We start from the raw sequence: 13344 nt of genomic DNA on the forward strand, positions 1-13344 counted from the left end.
CCAAAGAACTCAAGTTTTTGATTCCCCAGGACCCACGTTAGCCAGATGCACAAGGAGGTGCACGCATCTGGAGTTCGTTTACAGGGTCTGGAGGCCCTGGAAAACCCATTCTTTCTCTCTCCCTTTCTCTGTCAAATAAATAAGAATAAAAATATTTTTTAAAAGAACTGGAGAAAGACCCTATGACCCTCTCAATCTTACATCTCTCATCCTAACATGGCAGTGATATGTGATACCTGCCCTCCCTGGAGCACAGTTGCATCAGTCTCTGTGTGCCTTCCAGGATAACTCAGGGCATTCTCTTCACTGCACACTTTTGTAAAGTGAGCGAATTTTTTTTTTTTTTTTTTCGAGGTAGGGTCTTACTGTAGCCCAGGCTGACCTGGAATTCACTATGGAGTCTCAGGGTGGCCTCAAACTCACGGTAATCCTCTTAACTGCCTCCGGAGTGCTGGGATTAAAGGCGTGTGCCACCACGCCCGGCTGAAAATCTTATATTTCTCTGCATTTCTTTATACCTACTTTAGAGAAAAACAGAAGTCACTTCCTTGTAGGAGCTCATAAAAGAATGGAATGAAACACTTTTTTAAGCAGATGGGGATGGGAGATAAACAGGAGGTTCTGCTAGTGACTTCTGGTGGCTGGCCTACCTCACAACCCCCCCCCCCCCCCAGGAGCTTCCTGTAACTGACCGACCCTGTTTACAAGTTCCCTTTTTTCATCTTCTAAAATGCATGAATTCCCCACTATGTTTAAGATTACTTTTATGGCTGTAACTGCCCCATGTAAATTGTGATTTATGGTTTAACTCCCATCCTTTTTTTTTCTTCCTAACATCATGTGGCTATTTCCAATAAAAGCTGACACTGAACAGTTCATACCAGACTACTTCTTTTTCTTTTTTTTTTATACCCAATAAAACTTTGCCTCACAATCCGTGAGTCGATGGTCTTACTTGTGCAACATCGGACCCCATAATCTCTTCTAAATGAATTTTCATTTTAATTAGATGGAGCCTCCAGTGGATGGGTGCTTACCTTCATGGCACCTTTCCTATGATCTTGGTGCACCACAAGAGGTTTCTCACCAAAGGAAATGGCCTCTATAACAATGACAGCTGCTTCTCAACACTAGCCCTGCCTGCAACTTTAAACTCCCTCCTTTCTCCACTAAATGGCACATCCTTTATTTTTCTCTGTCTGCTGCTCTCTCTCATTGTGGACTTGGATCAGAGCAGTAAGCAGTAATGACAGATGACTCGGCCTGGATGCTATGCTGTCTTGAGATTTCCTCTGTCAAACAAATTAGCCCATTGCTTTTAAGAGGTATGTTTTATTGTTTTTATGGTTTTTGGGGGTGGGTGTAGGAGTGGTTCTTTGAGGCAAGGCCTCACTCTAGCCCAGGCTAACCTGTAATTCACTGTGTAACCGAGGATGGTCTTAATTCATGCCAGTTCTCCCACCTCAGCCAGCCTCTGTATGGGAGGAAATGTCACTGAGGAGAGATTACATGTGGGAGGCTGGAGAGATGGCTAGGTGGTTAGAGCACTTCCTACGCAAGCATGAGGGCCTCAGGAGGCCTGAGAAGACCACTTGAGTTAATCATAGCACCCACATAACAGCTGGGAATGACTGCATGCATGTGGAACCCAGTCCTGTAGGTAAGCAGACTAGAGAATCGCCAGAGCTCATGAAGAAAGAACAAGGTCAGGGCTCAATAAAAGACTCCAGCCTATGCTAAGAATGGGCAAAAGAAGCAGGGCATGGTGGCAAATGCCTTTAATCCCAGCACTTGGGAGGCAGAGGTAAGAGGATCACCATGAGTTCAGGGCCACCCTGAGACAATGTAGTGAACTTCAGGTCAGCCTGGGCTAGAGTGAAACCCTACCTTAAAAAAAAAAAAAAAAGGGGCTGGAGAGATGGCTGAGCGGTTAAGCGCTTGCCTGTGAAGCCTAAGGACCCCGGTTCGAGGCTCGGTTCCCCAGGTCCCACGTTAGCCAGATGCACAAGGGGGCGCACGCGTCTGGAGTTCGTTTGCAGAGGCTGGAAGTTCTGGCGCGCCCATTCTCTCTCTCCCTCTATCTGTCTTTCTCTCTGTGTCTGTCGCTCTCAAATAAATAAATAAATAAATAAAAATTAAAAAAAAAAAAAAAAGAGGGCTGGAGCAATGGCTTAGTGGGTAAGTGCTTGCCTGCAAAGCCAAAGGACCCAGGTTTGATTCCTCAGGACCCACGTTAGCCACATGCACAAGGGGGCGCACTTATCTGGAGTTCGTTTGCAGTGGCTGGAGGCCCTGGTGCACCCATTCTCTCCCTCTCTGTTTCTGTCTCTCTCTGCCTCTTTCTCTCTGTCTGTAGCTTTCAAATAAATAAATGAATAAAAAAAATAAAAAGGAATGGGCAAGAGTGATGGAGTGGGACATTTGGCCTTGGCTGCTGTAGGTGATTGCACCCCTCTAAACCTCAGGCAAGCACATGGGGCATCCCATGGGCACATGCATGTGCATAAACCACACACACACACACACACATACACACACACACACACAAAATAAAGAATACATGTGGAAGTCTGGATATGAGAAAGCTGTCCCCACAGCTCACCAAGACCAACATTAAAAAGAGAAGAAATGAGTTCCATGGCTAAAGATGACCATGCAGAGTGACCACAAACTTGGAAATGAACACTAACTTTCAGGAGCAAGCCTGACATGGCTGAGTACAGATGTGCTGGAGTAAATGTGTTTGACTTCAAGAATATTGTGAGGCACCATGAGCATAAACATGGTAGACTATCAGAAAATAAAGGCTGGAAAGATGTCTTAACCATTAAGGTGCTTGCCTGCAAAGCCTAAGGACACAGGTTTGACTCACCAGAATCCACGTAAGCCAGATGCATATGGTGACGCATGCACACCAGGTCACACATGCTCATGCATCTGGAGTTAGATTGCAGTGGCTAGAGGCCCTGGCGCGCCAATTCTCTGTCACGCTTTCTTTCTCTGTTTCTCATAAAATAAAATAAAATGAAAGTGGAGGAAGGTAGTATCCACCAGGGGTTTGTCCCTAGTGACTCTTAAGTGCTGAGAATGGTATAGCCCCTGAAAGAGGGGCAAGCTCCTTGCCATCTGTTCCAAACGTGACATCTTGGGAAACTTCATCTTCCAGTTCAGAGGCTGACAAATGCCTCACAGACAGCTGTATCCAGACAGACAGACTATGTCCTATCAGGGCCTCCTGCTACTACAAACAAATTCCACACAATGTGCATCACTGTGTGTGTTTGGCTTTACATGGGTTCTGGGGAATTGAACCCCGGTTGACAGGCTTTGCAAACAAGTGCCTTTAACCAATGAGCCATCTCCCCACCCTGCGTTTTGCCATTATTGTTTTCAGAATGTGAAGCCCTTACTCTTGGCCAAAATAGTCTCCCTTGCCTCCATACAATACTAAGGTCAAGCTTCCAGAGGCTGTTAACTCAGAATTAATCAGTGGTGGAAATGCAGTGTAATCTCCAAGCCTCTAAAAGTTGGCCATTTTGGCTGGCAGAAATGCTTGTCTATGGGCTAGAGAGATGGCTCAGCATTGAAGGCACTTCTTTGCAAAGCCTGCCAGCCCAGGGTTCAATTCCTCAGCATCCAAATAAAGCTGGATGCAAAAGGTGGTACATGCATCTGGGGTGTGTTTGCAAAAAACCCTAGTGCATATACACACATACAATAAATAAAATAAATATTTGTTAATATTTATTTATTTGCAAGCAGAGAGTGACAGAGAGAGAGAGAGAATGGGCATGCCAGGGCCTCTAGCTGCTTCAAGGGAACCCCAGATGAATGCACCACTTTATGCATCTGGCTTTACATGGGTACTGGGGAATCGAACCCAGGTCATTAAATTTTGTAGGCAAATTCCTTAATCATTGATCTATTGCTCCAGCCCCAAAATAGGTTTTAAAAATAACAATAAAGGGCTGGAGGGATGGCTTAGTGGTTAAGGTGTTTGCCTACAAAGCCAAAGGACCCAGGTTCGATTCCCCAGGACCCATGTTAGCCAGATGCACATGCGTCTGGAGTTCATTTGCACTGGCTGGAGGCCCTGGCATGCCCATTCTCTCTTTCTGTCAAATAAATAAATACATAAAAATTAAACAATAATAATTGCTTGTATAGATATAGATATCATAAAGCTGCATTTGAAAAATAATTTTACTACTACTACTACTAAAGTTACAGAAAACAGGTCATTTTCCTTCAAATCATACCACAAACGCAGTCACATTACAAACACTGCAATTGACACACATGGAATTATTCCCTTTAGTTTGTCTCCCAGGTGGCATTGTGAAATGGGCCTTGGTGGGAGGGACATTCCATGTAACCCACTAAGGCAGTGTATCAGGAAGCAGGAGGAATTGTCACACAGAGGTTTCAGGGGCATCGCTGTCCTGCTCCACTGGAAGGCAGGCAGGAGCACTCTGCATGGGCCTGGGACGCAGCTCCAAACTCACAGTAGGAATTCCAACAGCCAGGACTCGCTGAGAGGAGATGATTAAGGCAGCCCTGTTGCCAAGACTGCGGTGAAGGTGACCACAGGAGGTGCTGGCACACCTGTGAGGGACCCAAGGGACCCAGTGACATGATTGGAAACTGGAAATCTGAGACAGCCCGGGCCCCAAGACCCAGACCTCTGGATAGCGTGGTAGTGTGTGGCAAATTTCCTCCACGTTGAAAAAAAAAAGTGCTTTTTATCAAAAGCAGCTGGGTCAATTTATCAGCGAAGGTGTGGAGTGGGTCATCGGACCCCCACCCGAGATTTAGGCACACCCGCCCCCCCCCCCCCGTGCCAGCTGTATGTAATAATGCACGAGATCTAGTGACCTCAGGGGGAGATAAGGTATGTAGAGAGTAAAAGATCCAGGAACAATGAACTCCATCTACGCGGTTTTCCTGGGAATCTCCATGCTCTCTAATTAAGCCCTCATCTGCAGGGGAATCTGGTACAATGAGCCCAACAAAGTGTTGCTTTGGGGTCCCATGCTCTGGAAGCAAGTCCTCACCCCAGGCTGAGGGAGGAGCATCCGCGGGGGTAATCCAGGTATAGTGAGTCCCACTGGAGTGCTGCCTTGGGGGGTCTCATACTCCTGGACAGGGACAGGGAGCCTCTAAAAGTGGCAACACTGATGGGGATGATGGGGCAGGGGGAAAGGGATCTAAGGTGGTAAAAGTATGCCAGCCCTGGGCACCTGAGGCTGCTACCACATGACCTGGAATCATCCACCCTCCCAATACCAGTGAGTGATAAAGTCCAGTGGCCAGCCACACTGACCGCTAGGTCCCTGACCTGTAAGTGTGAGAGGGAGGAGGCAGTTAGGGTGTCTGGGCCCCTGAAAGTAAAAAGGCAGGCAGGAAAAGTCTGTACTTGTTAGAAATCAAAGATGATCTGACTTCTTATCTCTTGTCTAGTTCCCTAGACCTGTTTTTCCACAAACAACCAAGACCCCTCCTGGGAGGGAGGTCTTTTGTAGGATTTAAACGTGGTTGATCAAGGTTAGCTCCTGGGACTTGGTGTCAGGACGAGCCTCTCTTCCTGAGACAGCCCCTAGCCCTAACCAACCAGATATCCCTCTGGTTCACCTGAGCTGGAAGACAGCCCACCACTAAGCTCATTTGCAAGGGGAAAGCCAGGCTTGGACCACTTGGGAACTTCCAGCTGTAGGTGAGTTTTCCCCTCTGCTAGGCCTAGGCTGGCTTGGCCCAGGCTCAGCCAGGTTGAGCCAAGGGGAGCCCCCCGTAGCCCTTACTCTCCACATGGGTTCTTTATCCTCTCCAGCTCTCCACATGGCAGAAGCTCCTTGAATTTTCTTTTCTCTCTTTTCTTTCCATGGCTTTCCCAGGCCCTCCACATGGGATCTCTAGCCACGTGGGTGCCTTTCCTTGGCTCTGTACTTCCCTCAATAGATATAATAATTGGGCTGGAAAGATGGCTTAGTGGTTAAGCACTTGCCTGTGAAGCCTCAGGACCCCTGTTCGAGGCTCGATTCCCCAGGACCCACATTAGCCAGATGCACAAGGGGGCACACGTATCTGGAGTTCGTTTGCAGTGGCTGGAGGCCCTGGAGCAGCCATTCTCTCCTCTCTCTCTCTCTCTCTCTCTCTCTCTCTCTCTCTCTCTCTCTCCCTCTTTCTCTGCCACTTTCAAATAAAAAAAATATAACAATTTGCCGGGCATGGTGGCACACGCCTTTAATCCCAGCACTCAGAAGGCAGAGGTAGGAGGATTGCTGTGAATTCAAGGCCACCCTGAGACTACCAGTAGTGAATCCCAGGTCAGCTTGCTTAGAGTGAGACTGTACTATAAAAAAACCAAAAAGAAAAAAAAAAATAGGTGTGGTGGTTTGAATAGAATAGATGGCCCTCAGTATATTCAGTTGTTTGTTTGTAGTTTGCATCCATCTTTAGCCACCTGGCTGAAAGCAGTGTCCACTGGGTGGATCTTTGGTGTGGTGGTGGGTTTCAGATTTCAATCTAAAGATACGCAAAGTGTGCCTAGCTGGAGTTCCTGAAGTGTGCTGTGGCTTTTGGCTTTTAGGCTTGTGCTTCTGTCTCTCTGCTTGGGCCTGTGAAGGCAGGCCAGCTTCTTCTGCCATTATGCAACTTCCCCTGGATCTGTAAGCATCAATAAATCCCTTCCTCCATAACTGTACCTGGTCTGGAAGTTCATCTCAGCGAACCTGAATCTGTCTGCTACAGTAGGTATAAGAATTTAATAATTATCCTTCTCAGTCTTTTTTATTCAATTCTTTGATTAAAATTAGAAGAAGAAAAAAAAAACAACCTAGGGTTTGTGGTTCAAAGCCTTTCCTCATCCGGAATATGCTGTTACAGGTGGAGTCACAGAGAGCTGTACTTCTCCCCAGCCCTACCAGGTCAACCTGGTCAGCCTGGAAAGGGCAAGGATTTCAGCTGAGGAGAGCCCACAGTAAGGGTGGGCTTTGGGGTACTGTAGGGGTGAGAAAGTGAATAGAGAGCTGTGTGGGGCCTGACTGAGACCCTGATCAGGGACAGTGAGGTGCTGCAACTGCTGGCCTGGGCTGGAGACACTGCTGAGCCTGGGGAAAGCCCCCAAACCCTTCATTCCCTAAACAAGGGTGTCCAGGAACAAGTCCCGACTTGGCTTGGGTTCCCCCTGATCATTGCCTTCTCTTTCATCCAGCCCTGGAGTAATTTGATCCTCAGAATTTAGTTCCTCCTCTCTTAGTATCCAGCCAATGTTCATTAAGACAAAATCCAGGAAAAGGAAACTTCTAAGAAACCGAAACTGCTGGGCACGGGGTAAACCCACCAAGCAGTTCATCCTTTGCAGTTCACAGCTGGTCCCGGGTTGGCATCATGAACCACATTCCCCAGGCCTTTGTGACCACCAACGCTGGACGTCCTCCAAACTATGAGAGGCTCAAAGAGGAATATGAGGTAGCTGAACTGAGAGGACCCCACGGCTCAGCTGCTGTCAGAACCACTGTGATCAACATGCCCAGCGAGGTCTCCCTGCCTGACCACATCATCTGGTCCCTGTTCAACACACTCTTCATGAACTTCTGCTGCCTGGGTTTCATTGCCTTTGCCTACTCGGTGAAGGTAAGTGCTGGAGGTGGGCAGGGATGGTCCAGGAAGATGTGGGTGAGCCTGAGGCTTCACCTACCTATATGGCTCTTGGGGTGTGTGTGGTCCTTTGTATGTGAGAGTTTATGTGTGTGCATGCATGTGTGTGTGTAATCTGCATGTGATGTGTATTTCTTGGGGACTCTCCTGGACAGTTACAGGATGGAGTTGTCTTAGGATTCTGCGGTAGATTTTGTTGGCACCCCATGCTAGAGAAATTCTCCCTTCTGCCCAGTTCCTGGAATGCCCCTCTCTCACTCTGTTGACTGGGACCTGAAGTTGTCTGTAAAAGTGTCCAGAGGAGTCATGAGAGGCGAGGCTCCATGGTGGTGTAAGGAGGCAGTGCTGGGTCACCCTGGACACTGTGGGTGTGTGAAAGGAATGAGGGTGCCTGACCTGAGTGAGGAAGACTGCTGTGGGTAGGGGAGGGCTGAGGTCAGAGCATGCAGCTCTCAGGTGACCTTAAGGGTCTCTCACCACCTGGTCTCTTTCAGTCTAGGGACAGGAAGATGGTGGGTGACGTGACTGGGGCCCAAGCCTATGCCTCCACCGCCAAGTGCCTGAACATCTGTGTCCTGGTCTCTAGCATCCTTCTGGTTGTTATCACCATCATTACTGTCACCCTTGTTTTGGTCAACACTGTCTGATCAAGCCTTTTCACAGAAGAGAACCGTCTAAGAACTTCCTGTCCAGCCATGTGCCTCTGCCGCCATCCCACACCATCTGTCTGTAGTGAATTGGTCCTGGACTCAGTTTCACTCCTCCCTGAGTGAGGTTGGCAGGGTGTGCCCTCAGCTTGATAGATTTCTGGCCTCACGGTGAGAAGCAACTGACCAGCCTCCTGAGTGAGGTTCTCCTGCAAGTATTCGGCCACTCCAGGCAGAGGGGTCACCCATTTATGTCTCCGGGGTGCCATGCAGAGCCCTGACCCAAGCAATACCTCGAAAAACCAAAATAATAATAATAATGATAAACAAATAAAATAAAAATGGCTTAAAAAAAAAGAAAGGAAGGAAGGAAGGAAGAAAACAAGTTGGGTCACCCCTCCCCTTCCCCCACAGCCCATGAGGACCAGGGGTGGCCTCCCTGTACCAGCAATGCTAGACCCTCCCCCCAATCCAAATCCAGGCTGGGCAATGTCGTCCTGCTGCTGGATTGTCCTGGGATTCACGTCTGGGCAAGCAGGGAGAAATCCTCTTGAGGGCTTGGAAAAGAGGAGATGCCCTGGCCACACTCATCATCCTAACCATTCTCACAGGACAGTAATCTGTGCCATCCGGGTCCCCAAAGGGCTAGCTCATATTCTGAAGGCCTGACAGTTCCTCTACCAGATGGATGAGCACCCTTCAGTTTCAAAGATTTGGTCCTGAGGCCCCAGAGTCTGTCCCACAACCAAAAGGTCTGCCATTCTGCTTCTGCAATGGGTACACAATTGAGGGCTCTACCCTGCTGAGACACTACTGGATGTCCACATTGTCAGAAGTTCAAATACAGAGGTTTGGGGACTGTCATATATAATTATGTGTCATATCTATCATATGCAATTATATGAAATCATACATATATAAGATCATATACAATTATATGCTATATACTACTGGCATATAAGAGATTTTTTATGGCCTGGAGAGATGGCTTAGCAGTTAAAGAGCTTGCCTACAAAGCTGAAGGCCCAGGTTTGATTCCCCAGGACCCACTTAAGACAGATGCAGAAGGTGACACAACATGCCTGGCACTCGTTTGCAGTGACTGGAAGCCCTGGAGCACCCATTCTCTCTCTTTCTCTCTCTCTCACTGCCTCTTTTTCTCCCCCCCCCACCTTAAATAAATAAATAAAAATAAAAAATTCTTTTTGTCTTTTTCCAGGTAGGGTCTCGTTCTAGCCCAGGCTGACCTGGAATTCACTATGGAGTCTCAGGGTGGCCTCGAACTCATGGCGATCCTCCTACCTCTGCCTCCCAAATGCTGGGATTAAAGGTGTGTGCCACCACGCCTGGCCCTAAAAATATTTTTTAAAGGAGATCATTTATTCTATTTCATTAGTTCAGAAGGGGGAGGGGAGAAGGAACCTGAAGAGTTGTGAGCACAGAAGCACAGCTGGGAGAGGGTTGGCGGCCGGTAGGATTGAACTCTAAAGCTGAGAGAGAGGGAGAGGGAATGACAGAGGTGCATGTGTAGGGAGTGGAGGCAGGCTGAGACAGAGAGATACAGAGATACAATCAGAGATAGAGAGCATTTAGAAAACACACACCTTACTTCAAAAAGAGGGTCAGAAAAAAAGAAAAAGCATGGCATCTGGGGACATTTATGCCCATGTCCTTGGGGCAGGGCGACTTGCCCAGTGAAGGAAAGAGCCGCAGTCTTCCCATGTGGCAGCCAGGTGGTAGAGGAGAGAGGGTAGAACTGAGAATTCTACCCATGTCCAGCCCCATAGGAGGGCAGGCAACACTCAGTGGACAGAAGGCAGTGTGGGGGATAGAGCTGGAAGCAGATGGGCCAGGAGGACCTGCAGGGGTCAGGGCTGCCCCGCCCCTAGCAGTTCCAGAACCCTGCATCCCACAAGGCCAGGCCTGTCTCAATCCTCCGAAAGTCAGGCAAGGTTCTTCTGGTGCCCAGTGATTCTAGACATGGTTCATCCTTTGATCAGGCCTCAGTCCTCCATATGGGAGGGACCCCTACACACACACACTACACACACATACACACACAGGTTCTTTTTGTCTAGAGCAGGCCAGAAACCTGTATCCTGAGGACAGGCCCTGCTCCCCTCAGACAAAGAGAAGGTGAGGGGTGGGCTTTGTACAGGACCAGACTGGTTTGTCCCTTTTCCTCTATTTGTTGTTGACATTGCTGCCATTTCTCCACTAGCAAGTTTTCTGAACTAATGGCATCACGTCTGTCCTCCTGGTTCTCTATGGCCACTATGGAGTGAGCTGAGGTTTCCAGAGAGATCTCTCAAGCTAGTAGTTCTTACGCTTCCTCCCAGGCACCACGTCTACTTTCTCTGTGTTTATTTGTTGACTTATTTATTTATTTGTGAGTGGGGAGAGGTAAGCCCTCACTCTATCCCAGGTTGACCTAGAACTCACTCCACAGTTCCAGGCTGGCCTCAAACTCACTGATCCTCCTACCACCTCTACCTCCCTCCCAAGTGCTAGGATCAAAGGTGTGCACCACAACACCTGGATTTCCTCCATTTTTTTTTTTTTTTTTTTTTAAATTGAAAGAGAGAGAGGCAGATAGAGAGAAAGACAATGGCCGCACCAGGGTCCCTAGCCACTGCAATGAACTCCAGAACTGCGCGCAACCTTTTGCCTCTGGCTTTACGTGGGTAGTGGGGAATCAAACCTGGGTCCTTTGGCCTTGCTGGCAAGGGTGTTAACTGCTAAGCCATCTCTCCAGCCCCTCTGTAATTTTATTTTATTTTCTGTGAGAGAAAGAGAGAATTGGTGCACCAGGACCTTATCCACTGAAAACAAACTCCGTAACTGTGCAACAACTTGTGCACACGTGTTACCTGTCCGCATACATCAGCTTGTGCATCTGGCTTCCGTAGGTTCTGGGGAGCTGAACTTGGGTCCTTAGGCTTCACGGGCAAGTGCCTTAACTGCTAAACCATCTATCCAGCCCCACTCCGGTAACTTTTTAAAAAATATTTTATTTTTACTTATTTATTTGAGACAGACAAAAAGGCAGAGAGAGAGAGAATGGGTGTGCCAGGGCCTCCAGCCACTGCAGTCAAACTCCATATGCATGTGCCACCTTGTGCCTCTGGCTTACGTGGGTCCTGGGGAATAGAGGTCCTTTGGCTTTGCAGGCAAGCGCCTTAACCGCTAAGCCATCTCTCCAGCCCCACTCTGTAGTTTTTTAACGTGTGGAAGACACCCCTGTATAATCCATAACAAACCATAAAACCCCAGTCTTTTCAGGCTGCCTGGCATGCTGTATTGCACCCTCCTCACATAGTCACTCAGTGTCCAGCAGGTGAGTTGGTCTTGGCATAGGCTTTTTTTTGCTTGCACAGGATCCCAGGGTCAGGCAGAGGTTAGAGATGGAATCCTCTGAGATCTGGCCAGAAAATATACAAACCCTGAACATGAGCTTGGCTTCTAGAATCCTATGAATGTGTCTATGGTTTTTTTTTTTTTTAAGGTTGAGACAAAAATACAAAATATATAACTAACCATTTTAAAATGAACAATTAGGGCTGGAGAGATGGCTTAGCCGTTAAGGGTCTTGCCTATAAAGCCTAAGGACCCAGGTTCGATTCCCCAGTACCCACATAAAGCCAGATTCAGTGGTGCATGCATATGGAGTGGCTGGAGGCCCTAGTGTGTCCATTCTCTCTCTCCACTCTCTCTCTGCTTGCAAATTAATAAATAAAAATAAAATAAAACAAATGTACAATTAGTTCGGGCATGTAGTTCAGTTGACAGAATGCATGAATGCATGCTTAACATGCATGATGCCCAGGATTTGGTCTTCAGCATTGCATAAAAGCCAGGCACCGTGGCAGATGCCTGCAATCCTAGCACTTGGCAGGTTGAGGCAGAAGGATGAGGAGTTTAAGGATAATCTCACAACATAGTGAGTTCTGGGCCAGCATGGGCTACATGATATCTTGTTTCAAAAGGAAAAGAAGGGAAGGAGGGATGGAGGGAGGAGGGTAGGTGAAGATGAAAGGCCCAAGAATTCAGAAACCCAGAAATACTATCACGCTCCAAAGGGAGCTTAAGCGGGCCCCTGCATACCTCAAACTCCAGGCTTTACTCTCTGTTGGAAGCAAGTAAGGAATCCCTCTTCTCATTATATCAGAGCCCGCTCCTAATATAAAACTAGGTAAAAAGGGCATGAGATAGCCCTCAAGGATGGGAAATGAATAATAAAGTGAACCACTTATTTGGTTTCTGTAAATAGCCTGCACCATAAGCCCTAATAGCCTGCACCGTAAGCCTTAGTAGCCCGCACCATAAGCCTTAGTAGCCCGCACCATAAGCTGTAGCAGCCTGCCTCAGACCTCCAAGGTCATAGGAGACTGGTACCACACTCTGCTACCCCCACCCAAGGACCTGTGCAAATGCTGACCACCAAGGTCATAAGAGACTGATTGGTCCACGAGGGGCTTGAACAAATTAAACTAATTGGCTTAGAAACTATGGAGTGGCACAAACTAACTGGCTCGTACCCCACGGGCTCCTGACATTAAAAAAATGATTGGTCTAATGCATAGGCTTTGTTAGAAACCCTATAAAAACTGTCCCGTTCCTGCATTCGGGGCTCTGCAGTCCTCTACCCCTGGGCGGTGTACGACTGTGGGCCCCAGCGCGCTTGGAATAAAATCCTCTTGCAGTTTGCATCAAGACCGCTTCTCGTGAGTGATTTGGGGTGTTGCCATATCCGGGCAGAGTGTGGGGTCCCCATCTTGGGGTTCCTTCAAAGAGAGGGAGGGAAAAAAGCAGAAAGGAAGGAAGGAAAGCCATAGTAGTGCATGCCTTTAATCCCAGCACTCAGGAGGCTGAGGTAGGAGGATCGCTGTGAGTTAAGAGGCCAGCCTAAGACTAAATCCAGGTTAGCTTGGGCTAGAGCAAGACCCTACCTTGAAAACCAAAAGGAAGGAAGGAAGGAAGGAAGGAAGGAAGGAAGGAAGGAAGGAAGGAAGGAAGGAAGGAAGGAGGGAGGGAGAAAGGA

At 48.0% G+C, this 13344-nt stretch overlaps 1 protein-coding gene across 2 annotated transcripts; it reads left to right on the forward strand.

Moving 5' to 3' along the window:
* Positions 1-1207: 1207 nt before the first annotated feature.
* On the forward strand, positions 1208-8337 carry LOC101616504 (interferon-induced transmembrane protein 3-like). 2 transcript variants are annotated; one of them, XM_045159548.1, is made up of 3 exons: positions 1208-1325; positions 7361-7632; positions 8151-8337. In XM_045159548.1, the coding sequence occupies exons 1-3, from the start codon at positions 1247-1249 to the stop codon at positions 8301-8303; spliced, it is 504 nt and encodes a 167-aa protein (XP_045015483.1). In that variant the 5' UTR covers positions 1208-1246; the 3' UTR covers positions 8304-8337. The 2 variants fall into 2 exon arrangements, with proteins under 2 accessions (XP_045015483.1, XP_012803277.2); XM_012947823.2 differs by lacking the exon at positions 1208-1325 and adding an exon at positions 5498-5713.
* Positions 8338-13344: the final 5007 nt, after the last annotated feature.

This window comes from Jaculus jaculus, chromosome 1 (assembly GCF_020740685.1).
Source record: "Jaculus jaculus isolate mJacJac1 chromosome 1, mJacJac1.mat.Y.cur, whole genome shotgun sequence".
NCBI lineage: Eukaryota > Metazoa > Chordata > Mammalia > Rodentia > Dipodidae > Jaculus > Jaculus jaculus.

Bases quoted from the DNA above. Each gene is read 5' to 3' on its own strand.
- LOC101616504 (XM_045159548.1), top strand. From the start codon at position 1,247: ATGACAGATGACTCGGCCTGGATGCTATGCTGTCTTGAGATTTCCTCT. The intron at 1,326-7,360 runs GTATGTTTTATT...CATCCTTTGCAG, and splicing joins TAGCCCATTGCTTTTAAGAG to TTCACAGCTGGTCCCGGGTT. The intron at 7,633-8,150 runs GTAAGTGCTGGA...GGTCTCTTTCAG, and splicing joins CCTTTGCCTACTCGGTGAAG to TCTAGGGACAGGAAGATGGT.